Source organism: Moschus berezovskii, chromosome 7 (assembly GCF_049115385.1).
Source record: "Moschus berezovskii isolate FMDL1 chromosome 7, NW_MosBer_1.0, whole genome shotgun sequence".
Classification (NCBI taxonomy): domain Eukaryota; kingdom Metazoa; phylum Chordata; class Mammalia; order Artiodactyla; family Moschidae; genus Moschus; species Moschus berezovskii.
This window is the reverse complement of record NC_142466.1, coordinates 43,372,739-43,394,831: the sequence shown is the minus strand read 5'-3', so window position 1 is coordinate 43,394,831 and position 22,093 is coordinate 43,372,739. Positions and strand designations below refer to the sequence as shown.

Sequence of the window (22,093 nt, the reverse complement as noted above, 5' to 3'; positions counted from 1 at the left end):
GAGTGAATAATCTGAAAAATCCCTACATTTTTGGATCCTAATTAAACAGCATGTGTAACACTTGGGTACAGGCTGTAGAAACTGGATGGATTCATTTACTTGGGGATGTAATTGATATATAAATAGTGTGTCCTTTTATAAACTGTGTTATTTCTAAAGAGTCCTAACAGAAATGTAAATCCACAGGCAGGTTTTAAACAGTGGCTAAGCATATCCAGGGGCAGACAAGGCTCTCTGTCAAAACGGAGTAGATGACCTTCAGGGTCGCTTTCAACCTTGAAAGTCTCTCCTAATCCCTGGAGACTGTGATTTATGATCTTTTTGTTGAATGATTCAAGTACTCCAGAATCTATTTTACCTTGATTTCATTGCTCAAATGTTACAAAAATACAGGGCTTCTGACTTTCCACTAGGTGCTTTCAAGAAAATAACAGACACTAGCCTTATAACTTCTGAATTTATTGGCTTTGTCATGTTATTAATAAGCTATAAATAAAATAAGTGGTATTTTACAAATACTCTCAGATAAGAGGAAATATCTAGAGGTCTTTAATATATGTGAATAACATGTCATGGTATTTTACTAAAGGAGTCTTTGTATATATTCTTTATACAAATAATTTTGTGACAAAAGCAATGAAAAGTAACATGCATACACACACTTATTTATACTTATGGGAATGCCTGAAGTTAAAGAAAAATGTGTTAAAAATATTCTTTTCTTTATGGTTTATATTCAGTTCAGTTCAGTTCAGTCGCTCAGTCGTGTCCGACTCTTTGCGACCCCATGAATCACAGCACGCCAGGCCTCCCTGTCCATCACCAACTCCCGGAGTTCACTCAAACTCATGTCTATCAAGTTGGTGATGCCATCCAGCCATCTCATTCTCTGTCATCCCCGTTTCCTCCCACCCTCAATCCCTCCTAGCATCAGACTCTTTTCCAGTGAAAATTTGAATTAGGATTTTGGTAAATTATGTGGAAAATTAAGGGGAGTATCCAGGTAATTCAAGTCCAGTGTATCCACTTTGTCTAAATATTGAGTCCATGCATCATTTCCTACATGCTGTTTGGTTGTCTAGAGCACAGGATTCTGGGTAAACTCAACACATAGGAAATACATATAAATGAGGTCTGCTTCTCAAGCAATATGCCATGTCTGGGAAATATAGTGTGCTAGAAAGGGTCACAGAGATCAGTTAGAAAACTGAGGTTTAGAGAAGTTTCCCTTTTGTCACAGAGCTATTACATGATGACAGAAGTGGGACTAAAATTCAGATATTTTGAAGCCCATGAGTAACACTACCCCTATTTTGACACACTATCACCCTTATCACTAAGAAATGTAGTTTGGGATTTGGGGCAGAGGGAAAGCAAATAATTTTTTTAATAAAGTCTTTCAAGATTTTGACTATAAAGAATTTCAAACTACGACTTTTTAAAAAAAATGAGTTAATTCCTTTTGCTAGAAGGTTTTTGCATAGTAACTTCCCAAAGCACTACATTTATTGCAAGTGTCCTTTCTGAACCATTTACTTGCTATTTCTATTAACTTCAATGATTTGAATTATAAAATGCTGTGGAAACTATTGAAAATAATTAACTTGAAGGTGCTTCATTTTCTGATATAGCAACAATTTTCAAGCACATTGCCATGTTAACTGAGGTACCGTTCTAATCACTTACTGACTGATAAGAAATTAGTATTGTCATTAAGGCTTAATAACTATTTATGGTTTTCTCAAGAAGACAAACACAGGAGAAAGATACAGAAAGATAGTTATCAGGGTAATGCTATGAAAGCAAAAAAGCTAAGGAATGATAAACTGAACAAATTATCACTCAGGGATATACCAATAATTCCTGATACAGTAAAACAGGCAAGGATAAACATAGTTTGGTTCTTTGCTACAAGAGGTAAAATTTGAAGATAGAAATCTTCCTTGATTATTTTCACTTTGTGGAAAGAAAGAGAAATGAGTCCTTGCTTTAGGGTTTATAATACATCTCTGAGAAAAAGAAAATCTTGATTATGCAGACTAACAGAAAACTGGTACCAATAATGAACAGACACCAGTGCATATTTTCAAAGTTATCACTGCATTAAGCACAAATGGAAACTCATCATTCCTGATTCCTAACTCACCTGCAATGGACTGAAATGGGTCCATCTTGGCCAAACTGCTCTTTTGTTTTATGGACTTGGCCAATGAAGTCAATAAATCCTTCTCCAGACTTTGGCACTCCCTGTTCTGGCCAGTCAGTGAACTGGAACTGCCTCACGGTTCGGGACTGCCCGTCCTTCAGAAAGAAAGCCACACACCCAACCACGGAGGAGGATGCCAGGAGGATTCAGCCAGTGCACAGACCATAACAGCAGGCACAATTTTTTCCAAAAAAGGGAAGAAAAAGTTAGAAATATGTTTAACTAGAAAATCAGTCACATTCATATCTTACCTGCTATTAACACTGTCTACATTTCACATCTATTTAAACTGAAAATTGATTTACTCTCACAATGCCCAGTTAAAAACCAGAATTCTCAAAAAGAGCCACCTCATTCTCATATTAGGAAATGCTTCTGAGCCCCAGAAATCGTCTTCAAAACCAAAGTGGAACATATACATTCCATTTCAAAATTTTCAGAATCCAATAACCTCTTAATGCTGACAGGAACATCCAGGCATGTCATCCAGACCAGAGATTTTGCTATTGTCATGACACCGTCACATCTGCTGTGCTTGCTTATTTGCAGCATTGTCAGATGACAAATAGTGACACTGAGAGGATCTGACACAAATTGGGTAGTGGCTGTTAACCTGGATGCCCCACGTCTCAGAGGTATACTATTTCTAGCCAAGGCAGTATACACAATGTGTACCAGGTGACTATGCCGTTGAGCAGGAAGTGAGGCGTCCCTCAAGGAGATAGGAGAGATTATTAATAAATAAATGCTGTGTTCTGAAAAAGGACTCTTTCTGGCTGACCACAGAAGCTGAGGTGTCCATGCGTGGCTTTAACACAGACAAACCAAAAGCCAGATGCAGAAGCAATCTTTCTTTCAAGTGATTAGGCAGAACTACTGTGAAGTATAAATGGATTCAAAAGAAAATATTAAAAGACTTTGGATTCATTCTGGAATTTTATAGTGTTTGGAAGGACAACAAAAGCAGAAGGGACTCTCTGTTTATAGAAGCAGGAATAACAATCACCATCAACTTTCTTCCCTGAATACAGAGACAGAGATAATCCAAATTCCAACTTCAGATGGTGGATCCCATTTGAGGAGGCCCTGCTCCTAGTTAACGCTTCAGTGTGGTGCTTCTTTCCACTTCTTTAATAACTCTCTCCTCAATAAAGTCGTTTTTGATACAGATATTCATGTTCCCAAGATTCTGAGTAAGTAGCATGTATGCTAAGTCATTTTTAGTTGTGTCTGACTTTTTGCAATCCCATGGACCATACCCCGCCAGGCTCCTCTGTCCATGAAATTTTCCAGGCAAGAATACAGGAGTGGGTTGCCAGTTCCTCCTTCAGGGGATCTTCCTGACCAAGTGATTGAACCTCTGTCTCTTATGTTTCCTGCATTGGCAGGTGGGTTCTTTACCACTAGCGCCACCTGAGAAGCCCTCTGAGTAAGAAAACAGAGACCCAATCTTTCTCATTGAGTTGTATGGAGAAGAGAGCATGGCCCAACTTAAGCTGGACACATCACCAAGTCTGGTGGTTTCCATAAGGAACAGGGCATATTTCTGACTAGCATCATTTGGGAATTGAGATAAAACAAGTAGATCACATCAACTTTGTGACAATACTGAGGAATATAAAAATAACTGCTTGGCCCCATAACTAACTTATGGATTGTTATTATGGGAGCATGATTTACTTCCCTCGGTTTCTGAAAAGGGTTTGAAAAGTACAGGAAGGGAAGCCAGTGGCTAGGTAATACAGATTTATCTTCTCTGTCCTGGTGATTTCATTTCTGACCACAGTTGCTTTTAACAGAAAGAAGAGGTCATGTGTACAAACCTTTATGATTTGGAAGAGAGATGACCTGACTGCATTTACAGGCTACCTGTTTAACAATACTGTATTCTCAAGTGCCAACTTGCTTTTTCAACTGGAAAGTTGAGATTAGAAACACATTAGGAGCACAAATAGCACATGCTACGGCAGCTAAAAAATTATACAGTCACAGGGAGCCTTCAAAACAAAACAAGTTCCTCCTTCAATGTTTCTTTTACTTATCATGGTCAGATTTAATTTGGGCAACTGAAGAGTAATAAAGAAGTTGTCTCTGCCATTTGTGGTGCCTGGCTGCTGCTATACTTTGTAGTCAGAAATGGTTGGTGTGTTTGCTTGGAATGCACTCAAAATTTTCACTCAGATATCTAGCTTCAAATTCTGAAAGGGTGTTCTTTTTTTTTTAAACACAGGGTCATCAAGGCATGCTTGCTTGGGCGACTCAAAATGAGACCTAGGGGCTTAACTACTGTCTTGAGTATAGTCACCTTCAGAGTAGTTAAGACTTCAGACTTTCTAGGATTAACAGGTCTGTCACCTGAGCCAAGCAGTCTGCTAACCAATTTCTCCTTCACTTTAGGTCAACAGCCAGGGCCAGGCTTTGGGGATTAGTGGACAATCTCTAAACACGAGTCTTGGTTGAGAAAGCTGCTTTCCAGAAAAAACAATGGATCAAGTAAATAGTTCTACCCTACAGTTTTATTCAACCCACCCACTGTGACAGTTCCAAAAACAAAGCAGGGCTTTGCACTGACCCAATCTCTCCTAAGATGTGTTTGTAATCATGGTTTAAAAGTGGCCAAAGGCAAGGATTTTAAAGTTTATGCATAGAACATCTTACATCAGGGCTGAACTTTGGACTCAGCAATCTAGATCAGAAATGCAGGATGAAAATTAGCCAAGAAGGGTCGTGGGTGCACAGCTCTCATGGACAGACACATTAGCACACGGAGGAATAAACCATGCCAGGAATCAAATTAGAATGTGCAAAGCTTGTCAGATTCTTCTAAAGAATGTCATTTGTTCTGCAGTTTTAAAATCATACCAAATTAACCTCCAAGCCCACATGACCTAAAGGGCTTAGCAAAACAACAACATATTTACAGCCTCAAGTAATGAAGAAGTCAAAAAAGCTCCAAAGAGAATGAGCTAAGAAGGTGAATGTAAGCGCAGCCAACCAGTCAGTAAATGCTTCCCGGCACACACACTCACCAAGCGCGTCCCCAAAGTTGGGCTGCCAGATGTTACCTTTGAATGTGAGCCAAGCCTGGTTTGTGAGAAAACTTGCCAAACAGGCAAACTTACTCTTATATTTGAAAAAAAAAAAAAAACAGTTCTCCAAGATGGGTGATTTCTTTTAGTTTGGGAGTACGGTCACTTGGCAAATGTTTTCTCCCAGAGATGTCTTTTAGACTATATTTCAGCTAATGTTTAAGAGCATAAGACTGTGCCAACTTACCCTGGCATCTGTGACCTTGAATTCTCTTAGGATATATTGTGGCATGTTGTACTCAGCCATGGGATCAACAACAAAGTATTGGTATCTTGCAGATCGTTCTGCTGGCCAGTACTGGTGACATTTCTCCTAAGAAAAATGAAGATTAATGTCGAGCTATGTAAAGTGTAAATAGAGTTTTGTTTATCATCCGTCTATATATTTTATGTCTTTCTTTCACTAATACCGTTTTAGAATTTAAGACCATTCCGTTGCCTGTGACTCATCTTCTCCTTGAAAGCACAGTTCCCTCAGGATAGGGAAATTGTGTGGGCCACTATTTGCTCATGGTACCAAGCAGAGTACTTGGCATACAGTAGATGCCTAATACACATAAGTTGAACTGGCTACTTCAATAGGGTAAGCATCTTCATACTTAATTTAGACAAATAATTACATCAGTCCTCGGGCATAATGCTAGCCATGTCAATCATGTATTGACATTCACCACTGTGGTTTTGAATGAAGACAACTGTCAAGTGTGAACACAGAAAGAAACCTCTGAATTTAACTTATCCAATCTCCTTCGTCAGCTGAGGAACCTGGAGCCCATGCAGTTTTAGTGACTTCCGTAGCCCAATCAGAAAAGTCAAGTTTCTTTCCCAGTTTGGTATTTTTTCACTCTCTCTCTGGGCTCTAAAATTTGGGTTTTAAGATTTATCTCTACCACTGAATTTATACAAAGGCAAGAAAAAAAGAGCCTCTTAAGCAAATATGGCAGAGTGCTTATATCTGCTGAATCTAAGTGGCTCTAATACTATTATCAACTAGGTGGCTCTAATACTATTTCATGGTATTTTTCAGAATAACCTTTTTTTTTTTTTAATTAGAGCAGAGATTACCAGATTTATTGGTAGAAAAGCTATGCAACTTTCTGATAGTTTAGTCAGAGTGGAAGATGAACAAGTAAGAATTTGCCTCAGATATGACAGAAAGTCAAATTCCTTATAGCTTGTCCAGAGCAAAAGGAAGTAAGACTACATTGAGAATCAGAACAAGTCAGCAGTATTAGTCTCTATGATGGTGCTACACTGGAAATAAAGTACCTGTTTTTTTTCTAAACACAAAAATGAAATAACTTGATGTGGCTTTGCAAGTTAAAAACCAACATACAGTAATGAATGACCCACGACATGTCGGGAGTACTCAACATTTCAAAGAAATGACATTAGCACTGGGTTTTTTTCAACGAAATCCTCATTTCTTTGTGGAGTGAATGTCTTATGTGAAGATACTCACTCTACCCATCTCACGCAGCTTGGTGAGCATCACAACAATGGTGGAATTGTGTTCCCAGAGCATCCGCCAGAAGTCTTCAGTGGTCTCTGCCAAGGGCCCCTGGGTAGCGATGTAAGCTTTCTGTTGTCTGAATCACAGAGAGCATGTTAAAGTAATCAGAAAATATGCAAAGGCTTCACATTTAATATGTAAATATCAAATCCAGGTAATAAAAATGAAAATATTATTAATGCTATTGCAGTAAATTCCCATTAAGATTATGTAATCAAATAAAAACATTTAAGACATTTTAAGAATTTTGCAAAAGAAATTGCTTTGTTAATATTATGATGTATGTCTGTATCACTGTTATTTAAACTTTAGAGCAATGCTAATAGCTCAATTTCATGTCTCATATAAATCGTTTAAGAAACAGTTGTGCAACTTCACTTTGTAGAAATGACTCATACAATCTATGACATTTATATAATTTGGTTCAAAAGAATTTCTATATTAACTCCTTCCATATCCAAATGGCTTCGGAAAAAAGAGTGCAGATTATAAATTCCATGATTACTTCTTCTTACTCCTATCCAAAATAACAAAAAATGAATATCAAGGGACTGAATGCTGACCTATGCAGAAAGAAAACGTTTTAAATTAAGATGAAATTCATTTTGGCTGTAAAACTAGGGCACATGTAAATACCAAGACTTTGGGCTGTCAGGGGAGCAAGAGTATATACCTGTATCCATCAATAAAACTGGCATTGATGTAATCAGATCCTTCTACACCTCGGATAGGCTGCAGGCACACCCTTGTGGATTCATATGGCATAATATTAACAAGGCGATTTTTGAATTTATTACATGGAAGATTGGCACTGATGAATCTTGAGGTGTGAGCTTTAGAACTGGCTAGACGCTGTTGAACAGAAAAAAAAAAAAGAAAAATCCAACAAAGATAATTTTAGCCTGTGGTGTAACTGTAATGAACCCAAGATTTTCTCTTTAGATACAAAGATTCTGTTTACTTTTAACCCAGTGACTCTTCCAACTGCACTGCTTTTCACTTCTACCTAATGACTCCATATAGACTAAGGAAGTTTTAAATATTATGTTCTAAGAATATGCTCTTTCAATTTAAATTAGGGTACAAAAGAGCTCAAGGTATTATGAGGAAGCAAAGAATAGAAAAGGGGAAGATGAAGAAAGTGTTTTATAGTCAGACACCTGAGGGAGACGGTCAAGTGAATCTTGTAACTTCACCCATTTGAAAGGTTAAGAAAGAGAATTCCAGAATGACTTGCTTCTGAATTACCACATCACATCCAATATCATACCTTAAATTCGAGCTCCATTCCTGTGACATTCTCTCCTGTTTCTATTTGTGTCAGCTTCTGAATGTAGGCATACAAGTTTCTAGCTGGCACTTCGGTATTTCCACAAGTCACTGCCTCCAACAGTGCATCATGGATAAAGATGTATTGGTCTTCTGTTTGAACCATGTAATTCCTCTGGGCTCTCATTAAAGTTACATGGCCATAAATATCTACAGTTTTTTCATGCTTTATTCTTTCTAACATGGCATCTATTACAATGAAACACCCAGTCCGGCCAACTCCCGCACTACAAGGAAAACAAAAAGGAAAAAAAACAAAGAGAGAGAGAGAAAAGTACAAATGAATCTATTGGGAAACCAACACATCATAAAATTATTTTGATTATTTTTAATTAACTAGATTTTAAACCCAGTAATTCTACTCAAATAGCTACTGTGATGGTTTTGGAGCATTCTAAACCAAAGGGCAGGGAACAAATTAACAAATAAAATTTGACTGGTTTAAAAATATAAAAATATTAAATCTGTAATTACTATGCTCCTTGATCATGTAACACAAAGTAGTAGTATTTTGAAATCATTATGAAAAAGTTATATTTACCATTTTTACATTGAAGGTATTTAAAAAAAACTGGTCAAGATAGAACTAGACTTTATCTTTTACAAACCATATCAGTCTATTTTAGTTCTATTTATAAAAAAGGAAAAAAAAACAAAGCTAGTAAATCATTCAGCTTGAAACATCTCATAATCTAAAACTCAGCAAGGAAGTTTTAAAACCAACCTAGTGAGAAGTATATAATTAAAATATTAACATGTTGTTGCATACTCAAAATAGCTAGTGTATTCTCGATGGAAAGATGTTCTTAACAAAAAGCCATCACTAGAGAGTGTGGGTATGTTTCTTGCTTTTACTCCTTTTTCTTCCAGAGTTGAATGTATTTTGGAATTTTAGGTTAAATCCAAGTATTCTTGTGTGGGAAAATAAAAGCTTCAATCTTTGTTACTGGAGAAGCTCTGAGGCATTCTTTTAAACTCTATTACTCATGGACTTATGGGTTGTTTTCCAGTTGGTGGAAACCGATTCAAAGAAGAGGAGGTGAAAGATCAAACAACGCACAGTGACAAGTTCTGCTGCTCCAAGGAGACAATCTAATTCACTGAACTAAATTACAGAGTCAGATGGTTGGAACATTGGAGTTTCCTTGAGTGTGGGAAAGAATACTAACAAAATAACACTACTGTGTTCTGAAATCCAAGGTAAGCCTTTTCTTGTCTCTGTGTCAAGTATGGCTGAATCCAAAATGTTTTTCTTCCAATCATAGAAGAAACATGGCTAGGAAACATGTAATCAATGGAAATATAAGTATATATCAGCACCTTAGACACCCGGCAACAGACCACCTCCTGCATTCACCATGTGCCACTGTTTCCCGTCTTTTGTATTTCCTTGTGCTCATTTATTTATCTGTCTATGCACTGATGTATCCATCTCTTCATTCAATGAGCAGTGAAGTACTCTGATAACTAACATGTGAGATACAACATTAAAGGTGACTTGTATCCCATCTAGAGCTCATACTATCGATAGAGATAATACTTTATATAAATATTGGCGTGCTGGTTTGTGGGTCTCATTTGAACCTGGTCTTGAAAGACAGGAAGGATGAGGAACTGAGGAGACTAGAATAACAGAAGAAAGAGAATGGCGTTTGCAGTCATACTACTGACTCTGGGAGCTGCATGTACAATTTTCATAGACCTAGTGAAGCTCCAGTGTAAGGAATGTACCAAACTTCATATAAATGAGCTTAATGAGCAAAAGGGTATTTGATTCAATTGCCAAGCGGCTGCAAGTAGTAAGTGGGCATTTTGTAACATATATATTACCTTTATTTAACTGCTGAGCAGTATTGATTGAACCCAGCCTCCCGGGTTTGTAGGAGTCCTGTGGTTTGTACACTAACAGTTGGAAATAGGGTTTAACCACTATTCAAAAATTATTTTATTTACTTTCTTATGTCCTGTTAGACATAGAAACTGTCAGTGTCTTAGTTAGAGAGCCTCTGGATACTGACTCTAAGACACTCCGTTCAGAGTTTAAACCACAAAGTGACATGACATTGAGCTATAATGCAAAAGCCTTCTGGGGCAGAGTCTGAGACATGCTAGCACATTTCTTAGCACAGAATAACCAGAAACCTGATGCACTGAGATCCATGAAGTTCCATTTTATTTAGTTAGTTTTACCAAAGAAACCAGTAAGATGGTGTTTACCATCACACCCCACCATGTCCCTCCTCCATGCCCTAGGCAGGATTACAACCACTCTCTGTCCTGGATCCCTTGGTGTCTTCAATACCACCCTGCAGTCTAAGTCCCACTGTGTTATTAATTAGTCTGGTAGGGCCACTGTCCACAAATAATGAGCGTATCTTGAGAGCAGGAACAATGTTTTCTGTTATCTTTCTCTGCTCTGCACCAAGCATGCAGCCAGTGTGTAGTAGTGTGTGTGGAAAAGGGAATGAATTTGTGATTGGCATGAGAGGCCTTGTGTAATGAGCAGCCCACCCAGGTTTGGTAATAAGACCCCTCAGTCAGCAAAAGAAATCCTACATTTGACACAGGTTCAGAACTGTGTGAAGAATACCCGAAGACTATTTCACAAAGTGTCTGATAGGGAAGAGGGAGACAGGAAAAGGCTTTGAGTGGTTTTCCACATCTTGGTCGCTTGATGAGCCATGGCATTGCAGTGAAAAGAAACTAGGTAAGACTTAGCCTGGAAAAGGGAGGCAGCCCCCCCTTGTTTGGTAGGTCCTAAGGTTAAGTAAATCTTTTCCTTTTCCCTGTGTTGTATTTATAAACTGTTTTCATCCTAATTATGCATTGCTTCTAACTAAATGCAATATCATGCAGTTCTTCCTAATGGAAGCCATACTGTAAGCCATATAACTGTAACGATGTATCAAGTCAAATCTACTCAACGACAGGAATATTTTCTCCAAGTATGCATCAGAGGCCATTCCTAATCTCTGAATGATGCATGGTTCTGTATTCTGGCAGAAAGATACTACAGAATCCTACAAAACTGGTAGGGATCACTCCAGATCCTAAAAATTTCAACCTCTTCATGGTGGTAATAATGCATTAAAAAAAATGAAGAGGGAAAATAATAAAACATGTGCCTGTGTCTAACTCATGAATTGTGGGAAGAAAATAAAACAGGAACAGAGGCTCTAACTAGTGCAAAAGCTACTTTTTCTCCTCTGAACAGAAAATATTGTTAACAGCCCAATCTTGCTGTTCATATGGAAGAGAGGAAGAAAGTGCTCCTTGGAACTAAACATGTTACCTCTTTTCAAAGGTGAAGATTTCTTGGAGGTTTTAAATGTTGGAGGTGTCTCATAGCTTTAAGCAAGACCATGAAGTTCAAAATACTTTTTCCAGATACCAGTGATTGGATGTCCTTGAGAAAGTCACTTAACCTCTCTTGGGTTTTGTTGTTCTAATGTTAATTAACTTGTTAATTATCTAGTAAGTTTTAAGACCGGTTTAAACATACAGAGTGCTTTGCAAACATAAAGGAAGATGAAGTTGTTTTGTAGGTAGAAATTCCATTTAAGGATTTTACCTCTGAAACTGACAACAAGAAACACGCAATGTTAATACCGGGAATTTTTTTATAGAATCACCACAGCATCATTTGAGATTAAGCTCTCAAAATCTTGCTTTAAACTACTCCCTCTAGCTGTTCTTCCTTTACTCCCCATATTTCCAATAATAATACCTATGTTTGAGGAAGTTTGTGCTTTCACATTTATTCTCAAGGTAAATGAGATGGCAGTGAAGGGCCTTCTCAGCACAGTGCTGGGTATCCTGGAGGCATTCGACATTATCTGTCAGTTTCCTTTCCCCTTCAGCGATTCACAACATTCAGGAACTTCTTTGAAGTCATACAGCTAATGGTAAATGGCCAAATAGGGACTCAAATGCAGGTTCTGAGATGCTGAGCTTTAGCACCACATTTCAATAGGGCATCACCATTTCTGCCACCTGAGTAAAAAAGGGATACTTCCTTGTGACCTACCCCTCTGCAATGCTCCTTTAGTAGTGTCTAACTATCCCTTGTACTGCAAGGAGATCCAACCAGTCCATTCTAAAGGAGATCAATCCTGGGTGTTCATTGGAAGGACTGATGCTAAAGCTGAAACTCCAATACTTTGGCCACCTCATGCGACGAGTTGACTCACTGGAAAAGACTCTGATGCTGGGAAAGGTTGGGGGTGGGAGGAGAAGGGGACGACAGAGAATGAGATGGCTGGATGGCATCACCGACTCTGTGGACATGAGTTTGAGTGAACTCCAGGAGTTGGTGATGGACAGGGAGGCCTGGTGTGCTATGATTCATGGGGTCGCGGAGAGTCGGACACGACTGAGCGATTGAACTGAACTGAATTGAACTGAACTATCCTTATGAAGATTTCTTAAAAAGTCTCTCCTCCTTGGTTTCTGTGACACTAATTGGGAGATTACAGGGAATATCAAAGATTCCTCTTTGGGTTGATGGCAGGAAGGGAGAAGATTTTATGATATCAAATACAAAATAGCCTGAAACATGTAGCATATGAAATTAGTCAAAAAGATCTGACTTGTGTGTGTAATGGTTCAATTGACTCTATGACAGGGTAGAATTTCTCTCAAGTTGGAAACCAAAATCAAAGATCAATCCTAAATGTCATCTTCAGAAATCTATAGGCAGCTCTCAAACTGTACCTCAGGACATAATGTTTTGGTTTTTTTTTCTATTTGATTCCTGGGCTGGCTATTCTCCTTCCTCTCTGGATTTTTCCATCTGAACTCTTTTCTCTAATTTACATATTTTTGCCAGGCCCCAAAATGTACATAATGTCCCCAAAGTTCTGTCCTCCTTTCTCTCATTCTCCTTCATGGTTCAGCAATAATCTTCAAATAAATGATTCCTAAAGTAATTGCTCTTTTTATGAGCATAAGGGATACCTGTATTTCAAACTGCTCTCAGGTTTCTCTAGAAATAAACGTATCCAAAGAATAATCAACATCTCTGCTCAGATCTGCTCTTCCCACTGTCACTCTCCTCCTTGTCATTCAGATCTGAAACTGAAGGATCATCTTGCATTGTTCTTGCCTTTTGCCCTGCCCATTCAATTTCTACAATTTTGTTCAACTATCCAACAGTGGTGTGCTGGAGCTGGCAAAACTCAGTTGCTGAATTCTCAGAAATCCTGCTTAAGCAATTAAATAAAAATTAAAAATGAAGATAAACTCAAAATGCATTGCTTCTTAATTATCTTATGTTCATGCTCTTCAGGTGAAAATATTATATAATGGTGTGCGACTGAGTATCTCTCCCCAGCTTTTGGATTCAGTGATGTTACATTTATAGCCTGGAGGATTTACACCAAGGAAATTGACAAATACTATTGCCTATACCCAACCCACTCCCCACCACCCCGAGCTGTTGGCTACTTATTATCAGCACACAGAGTATCCTAATTCATCCATTCTTACCCCCACCCCGGGACAGACAGGAAATGCTCATTACTTTGTTTTTCCATCCACATTTGCTATACTACTCTTTCGTACTGCAGGCTATCATCCCATAGATATCTCCTGAGTGTCTATCATGCGCTAAGATATCATGGAATTGGCGAACAAAACAAACGTGATTCTTTCCTCATGAAGATGACAGTGCAGTGGGGGAATCTGATATTAATAATCATATGAATAAATACATAATTACAAGTCCCAACAACTGTTGTGAGGTAAATGTGTAGAATCCTGGCAGAGAACCTTTGGGGAAGTGTCATTTAAATTGGTATCTGTTATGAACTGGATTGTGTCTCCTCAAATTTCATTGGTTGAAGTTCTAAGCCCCCACTGTGACGATTCAAAGCTAGTGTCTTAGGGAGGTAATTCAGGTTCAGTGGGGTGCTGGGTCCCTAGTCCAGGAGGGCTGGTGAGCTTGTAGGAATATAGAGACTCCGGAGATCTTGCACTCTGTGCACACGCACACAGGAAAGCTTGTGCGGAGACACAGCTAGAAGGAGATCATGCTACCTTAAGCCCGGAAGAGAGGGCTCACCAAAACCCAACCCTAACGGCACCTTAGCCTTGCACTTCTGGCCTCCTGAACTATGAAAAAATCAGTTTCTATTATTTGAAGCACCCAAGCTATGGCACTTTATTATGGTGCCCTAGCAAACTGATACCTACACGATAAGAAATGGTTTGCAGAGTGAAGAAGGGTGGGAAAGCTTCTGAGAAAAAAATATCCCAAGAAGAGGTCTTGGAATGGAAAATAGCTTAGAATATCGGAGTAATGGAAAGAAAGCCAGGGTGGCTGGAAGGCAGTGAAGGAAAAAAGACATATTTATTTTTATATTTATTTGTTTTCCATTTTAAGGACTGTTTAGTATTTTTATTATATGTATAACCATTAACAGCAATTATTTAAAATAATTGTTTTACTTATGCATAGACGACCTTTATGACATGGCTCATCTATTCTTGAGTTCTTTATTCTGATACAATTATTGGACTGCTAGCGTGCATCTTTGGTAGCATTATTTCTGACATCTTCCTGAGAAGTTCTTCATCTGCCTTTACATAGGGCCAGCAACTTGGATGTGCGCATGATTACTGGGCTCTAATATTATTCGCGCAAACTCTAAATCTATTGCTCCACAGTCTGTCTTGGTATTTTGAAGAAGTAATAGGCCAGCGTTATTTTTGGTCTTTTAGTAACAATTTTACCCCAAATACATGTGGGCTTTTTCTTTAACTTAGATGGTCAAAAATATCTGGATGTGATTTAGGCGCCAGTCTCATCATTAAATCCGCATGGCTCTCAGATAATACTTTTACTTTTAGAGTGACAGCTTTCCCTCAGCTCCAGGAAAGTTAGATGTATTTACAGCTTTTCCCACCTCTCTGGGTTTTTGCTTACCAGACTCTTCCTCTTCCTCCTTGCGTCCTCCTCCTAAGATATACGTGTTGGTATCTGCCTTCCTTCAAGACTCATCTCGCATTCTGCACCCTTGATCTGGACTTTGTCCTTGGTTTATCTCTATTCGTATCCTTATGACAGTTTATACCTCTTTGGTAGCTGTCATACCTTATTTTCGTTTTCTGTTGATTATCTTTATGCAAGTTGCTAAGCTCCTTGAGGGGAAGAACAACAGCTTCCTTGTCTCTACTGCATCTGACAATTTCTCCTGTCAATTTCTATGCCAGGGAAATCAGAGGCACTCACTTTGAGTTGCACAATTTAAAAAAAAATAAGTTAAAAAATATTAAGTCTATTCCTGGTTCGATGACATGCACAGGGACATTCTCTTAAAGGCCCCTGCTTGGGGATATTCCCTGGATGCATGCATGCATGCTAAGTCACTTCAGTCGTGTCCAACTCTTTGCGAGTCTATGGACTGTAGCCCACCAGGCTCCTCTGTCCATGGGATTCTCCAGGCAAGAATACTGGAGTGGGTTGCCATTGCCTTCTCCAGGGAATCTTTTGACGCAGGGATTGAACCTGCTTCTCTTATGTCTCCTGCATTGGCAGGAGGGTTCTTTACCACTAGCGCTACCAATGCATGGGGATATTCCTAGGATACATGTTTACACAGATAAAGGGAATTCTTGTAATTTGATGAGATGGAAACTACCTGTGCTTATGTTGTACTCCAGCTGCTCAGAAATAACAGACTTGAGGCACCACATTTTTCTTAAGAAGCTCAACGCTGTACATTCAGAGCTTTTAAAAGAATGTCAGTCTACTTTTGTTTGAATTTCCAAGTTCCCGCAGCAACACATATTTTACTTCCTTCTCCAATTTACTCTACTTTTCACCCATCAGTATCTGAGTGCAGTGCACCTTTCAAAATGAAGGATTGTAGTTCTAAAAGCAAATGCATTTTTCTTTGATCCTGAAAAACTTAGCTCCTCATAGCAGCAATAATGACGGAACCCTATTTAGTGCTGTTTGTTTTTCATCATTTCAACAGCTTTCAACCTGAAACATGATAAGAACAGCAAAACTGATAAACCACCCTTATTTTTATCTGTTTTCTGTCAGAGCAGTTGCCAGGCACAAAGACAGATTTTTCTAAATATCTTTGGGAAGAAAAAGAGTGCATAACCCTGTGCTTCAGGCTGAGGCCAGCACAATTTGGTACATTTATTATGTTACAGAAAATTCCAACAAAAAGGGAAGAGGACAGCACTTTTAAATCAAGTCTAGGATTAGGCTGGTCTCTGTTACCCTTGGAGTAAAACCAACTTTCTAAGTTACCTTCTAGTGAAGACAGTGATTCCACTAAAGTAAACCAAGTGATTGACAAACTTTTGCCTTGATTAAAAAAAAAGAAAAAAAAAAAAACGTTTTCAGAGAGTGATAGACATTCCAGTGTTTACAAGCTGAAAAACTATGCAATCCATTAAACAAGTACGCCTACTAGGAAATTGTTATTACTTCAATATTATCATCCATCCAGTTACAACATTTGTTTTCAATTTCTAAAAACATGATTGAGTTAGTCCCACGAGTTGAAATATGCTTAATGTCCCGTGATGCGATACGGTAGTAATGTGCAAAAGGAAAACATTAAGAGGCATGAGGGGGCTATTTTGTACTAAAATCATTCTGGGTATGTGCTTAAAAGTTGGCTTTTCTGATTAATCTGGTGGAGTTTTAATGCTGACCCTTTACTGATACTTCAATGATCTGGCAAAGAAAGAATAGAACTAGAAGATTTTACAGATCATTAGTTGGGTGCAAAGACAGTGAAATATGATACAGAAATCATGGTGAGCATTTTGTACATATATCAGCTTGTGCTTTGATTGGATATTATAGTTCATCTATAACAAGAATGGCATTTATGAACTGCAAGACTATTAAAAAAGAAATCTAATAGAATGGGTTTTATGACTGAGGTTTATAAGATTAATCAAATGACTATACTGATGAAACTGTGATGTGATCCTGATATGGCTGCTGTTTTGAAACTCTTTCTTTTCTGACAAAAATTAACTTTTAACTTAGTATACAGCTGAACTTGAGCATCTCTAGAGTATTTAGGACTTTATACAAAAATAGACACATAACCATTTTATTTTTTACATCCTCTGGCATCTTTTGTACCTTGAAGGACAGAGAAATTATACAGATTTCTTAGCTATAAGTATTCATCTGACTAATCAATTTTATATATTATTATGAACTAAAATGTAAAAAAATATGTTTCAACAAATTGTCAGTGAAATGCAGTAGAATGTAACTATGCTATTAAGAGTTGTTTGGGAGGGAAATTTTCAGTGTTCATAAAAATTTTAAATTGCACCTATCCCTTGACACAGCACTTCCAGACAGCTGTCATGAAGATATATGTACACATATGCACAGAGAGGTGCTTACAAGGTGGTTCAGTGGTAGAGAATCCACCTGCAATGCATGAGATGCAGGTTCAGTCCCTGGGTCGGGAAGATACCCTGGAGAAGGAAATGATAACCCACTCCAGTATCTTGCCTGGGAAAGGAGCCTGGCAGGACCATGGGGTCACAAGGAGTCAGACATGACTTCGACTAAACAACAATGCACAGAATGTTATAAAGGGATCTTGCCTGGGAAATCCTTGAGGAGCCTGGCAGGGCCATGGGGTCACAAGGAGTCAGACATGACTTCAACTAAACAACAATGCACAGAGAATGTTAGAAAGGGATCTTTACTTCAGCATTATTTGAGATAGCAAAGTACTGTAGCTAGGAAACGGTTAAATAAACTATGGCATATAAATACTGAGAATACTATGCAGCAGTTTAAAGAATGAAGTAAATCCATGTAATGACCAAAAAAAAAAAAAAAAAACCACCTAAATATGTTGCAGAGCATATACACATCATGATTACATTTTTTTTTACAAGTCCACACAATACAATGAAGCATATTTTATATGCATACATATTGATGCATGGAAACTGATCTGCAAAGATACACAAATTATACCAATAGTAACTTCTTAATGAAGCATGGAATTGGTGATAAAGGTGGTAAGGAAGATTTTCACTTTAGTTGAAATGTATGATTTTTTTTTTAAGCAAGGACAATATATTAATAATCAGTAATAATGGAATTAAAAAGAAATGTAATAGATTAAAAAAGTTACCATTATAAAAACATGAAATATCAGTAAACAGTTGAGGACTCAAAGAAGTAGAGAGAGAAGGTGAAATCTCGTTCACTCCAGCTTGGGAATACTGCCCAGACATGGATTCTCAGGAGACAACAGGGTGCTACTGGGCCTTTGCCGCCTGTACTTGATCCTGCCATCAGGTGCTGGCCTTTATGGAGTGGATTCCAGAAAGAAGACAGCATAGAGAGGAGAATGCTTAGAGACTAAGCAGAGAACAACTGATCTGACAAGGATCCTAATTCAGCACATTGAGAGGTCAGTACCCATCATATTTCCTCAGGGCATTTAATTTCTCCAGATGGGTGAAGGGGGATTTCTTAAAGTGAATTAAGCCTGTAAAATACAAAATCCACATGGGCCTAATCTGACTACCCCCCCCCCAATATATTGACTCAAACAAAAATCCTCCAGAGACTCTTCTGTATAATCTTGGCTCTGTCCCAACATTATCTGCCAAACACATTCCTTATTATTCTTAAAATGTGATGTTCAAGATAAAGTAGAAGGCTAATATATTTATATAAAGAACACCTGAATATGCCATGGCAGGTTTTGTTTTACAGATGGATAGAGGAGGCCATTGGGCAGAGATAAAATAGACTCAGCTGGCCCTTATTGGTAGCTGACTTGAATCTGAATGAGGTCAACTGGATGATGCTATGGAATTATGAGGAACTATATCATTTTCACTGAAATTTCTTTGTAAATAACCATATCCGTTCAATCCATATTCTAAATTTTGTTTAAAATGACACAAAATTATCCACATCTTGAGTGGATACAGCCATTAACCAGGCCTGCCAGATAAAACTACACAGGTTGCAATTCAGTAGCAATAGAAGAGCTACTGAAAGATATCTGAAAATTATTGAAACTTTAGCAAAAAGATTTCAGTGTTTTGCCAAGTGTATCTGTGTTTTCCCACAAGGGCAAGATTCAGGGAATTTTGTTTTGGTGTTTTTCTTTTTTAAAATGCAATTATCTTCATACAAACATAAATGATCCAATGGTTTTCAAGGCTCTAGTCAGAGGTCACAGACTGATAGCTATGTTTTATTTAGTCTTTGTTCGCTTCAAACAAGCTTTTGTAAGGCAGTGAGAGTCATAATCGCAATACAGTTTACCGGCTGCCAGGGTCTGCTTCACTTATTTGTATAAGTATCACTACACAGAACCCCAGCAGGCCTTTGCATTGGTGTTCCCAGGGCCTGATATTCTTAAACTCTGAATTAATGCTTCAATACTGCTCACTGCCTCTTCTGATTTCTCTACGTACTTAGATTTTTGAAAGAGGAAACTGAGGACCTAGGCTCGGTTAGGAATTTGACCAGGTAATGCAGATGTCTGGAAGAAAAGCTATGACCAACCTAGACAGAATATTAAAAAGCAGAGACATTACTTTGCTGACAAAGGTTCATACGGTTAAAGCTATGGTTTTTCCAGTAGTCATGTAAGGACGTGAGAGTTGTTCAACTCTCATAAAGCTGAGTGCTGAAGAATTGATGCTTTTGAACTGTGGTGTTGGAGAAGACTCTTGAGGGTCCCTTCAACAGCAAGGAAATCAAAGCAGACATTCCTAAAGGAAATCAGTTCTGAATATTCATTGAAGGATTGATGTTGAAGCTGAAGCTCCAACACTTTGGCCACCAGATGCAAAGAACTGACAATTGGAAAAGATCCTGATGCTGGGAAAGACTGAAGGCAGGAGGAGAACGGGGTGACAATGAGATGGTTGGATGGCATCACCAACTTAATGGACATGAGCTTGAGCAAGCTCTGGGAGTTGGTGAAGGATAAGGAAGCCTGGTGTGCTGCAGTCCATGGGGTCGCAAAGAGTCAGACATGAGTGAGCAATGGAACTGGAACTGAAATGTGGCTGTTACTAGCAGAGCAAAGACTTGGGTCTCTATCTCCTCTTCCCAAACTTTATGCTTCCATCAATGCGATTTTATTGAAAACAAGGTTATAGTTTTCCTTCGAGCTCCCTGGATAGACCCAAGGTCCATGATTCCATCAATTTAGGCCACAACAATGTTAGTCCTAAAAGGGTCTATGTTGTGCCAATAACTATTCTTTATTAATGAAACATAAGCTCTCCCACGCTATTCAACTACCCGAAGAGAAAGGAATTCAGTGGTTTTCAAGCATTGTCATGACAGATCTTCATGTACCTGACTATGTACTAACTAGTTAGATTGATGACATCTCTGTTTGAGACAGATGGATGAAATACTTTCAGTAAGTATAGTATTCATACATGATAGCCAATTAATTAATAAAAACCAGTATTAAGTATATTTAGAATGTCGTAATGGTCATGTTTGAGGATGGGAGTAGAAAGAAGAGGTTTGCCTCTTATTCAGGGTAACAGTAGAAAATGGGAAACAGGAACAAGACAGTGATACCAAAGAGATGAAAGGTAATATTCATTAATTCAATAAATTCAGAGAGATCCCTCTTCTATGTATTAATATCTCAATCACCATGTGATGTATCACTAGGCATTTAGGCATTATATGTCTATCCAAGTAATCTGTACACATTCCTGCTGCTGCTGCTGCTACTAAGTTGCTTCAGTCGTGTCCAACTCTGTGCAACCCCATAGATGGAAGCCCACCAGGCTCCCCCATCCCTGGGATTCTCCAGGCAAGAACACTGGAGTGGGTTACCATTAGTACACATTCCTAGGCAGTATTAAAACATATTCCTGGGCTTTGCCCCCAGAGATTCTAATTCAGTAAGTGTGGAGTAGAACTGAAGATTGTCCATTTCCAACAAGCTCCAAAGTGATGCTGATGGGCTGGTTCATGGGCCATACCTTGTGTAACAATGCTCCAGAGGTACTCCTCTTCCAATATTTTTTAATAAGTAAATGAGGGCCAACAGATGTATCAAATATACTGCTACTAATTATCTATTCATGAGTGTATGTATGTGTGTTCATATACATACATTTTTTTAAAAAAAAATCTTGAACTCTCATTCTTATAGTTGTTTATTTTTTCTTAACCTAACTGACTTAAAACTTCAGTGCAAAGGGGGGAACACAAAGTCTGCTTTCAAAAATGTACATCTGCTTTCAAATATGTACAGCTTGCTTTTTTTTTAAAGGCCAAATACTTTACTATCTCCAGGTACCTGCAAATGTATGAAATTATCTTGTAATAAAACTCAGATGCCAGAAGCCCACCTTGCAAGTTTTCTTAGGAAAAAAAAGAACAAATCAGATACCATGTAATAAGACCCAAAAGTATTTCTTCCAAAGACAGAAAGAAAAATATCCAAGCAATAGAACCCTGATTGGAAAGACACAATACAAAGAGAACTATTTTTAAGCTTCCTTTTATGACTGGGGGCACAGCAAAATAGTTTGAAATAGAAAGCGTTCATGCTGATTACATGAAATCAAAATACACACTGTTCAAAGGCAGCCAACATTTAAAAAAATATGCAGCTTCGTTTATGCAGTGAATTTCAGTGTTCTTTCAGTCTGGGAATATTTCAAAACACATTGCAGGTACAGCTGGGAAAACTCAGTGATACCCCTGTCCAGATATCAGCTATTTGGTTATAAAAATATTTTCACATTTCCTGCAGATGTCTAGATTCCTTTCTTTGCTAGTAATTTTAATTCAGAACTCATTATTGACAGCTGTTTGTTCTGATAGAACCTAATTGCTCTTTTACTAGACTCAGCTGTGAGCAGACTGATTTCTTTTTCCCTTCTAGTGTATATTACATATAAACAGACAGAAAAAAAAAACCAATTAACTAAATACGTGCACATAAA

The 22,093-nt window shown here is 38.1% G+C and overlaps 1 protein-coding gene across 4 annotated transcripts in view; it reads right to left on the bottom strand.

The window, feature by feature from the left end:
• The window catches only part of PTPRD (protein tyrosine phosphatase receptor type D), a 581,445-nt gene that overhangs the window by 6,719 nt on the left and 552,633 nt on the right, over positions 1-22,093 (bottom strand). For all 4 annotated transcript variants that reach the window (XM_055428235.2, XM_055428237.2, XM_088837900.1 and 1 more), the window contains 5 exons: positions 8,079-8,364; positions 7,482-7,660; positions 6,758-6,884; positions 5,483-5,608; positions 2,147-2,301 (listed from right to left, as the gene is read on the bottom strand). In XM_055428235.2, the coding sequence (XP_055284210.1) occupies positions 2,147-2,301; positions 5,483-5,608; positions 6,758-6,884; positions 7,482-7,660; positions 8,079-8,364 (873 nt within the window). The remainder of the gene's footprint in view (positions 1-2,146; positions 2,302-5,482; positions 5,609-6,757; positions 6,885-7,481; positions 7,661-8,078; positions 8,365-22,093) is intronic.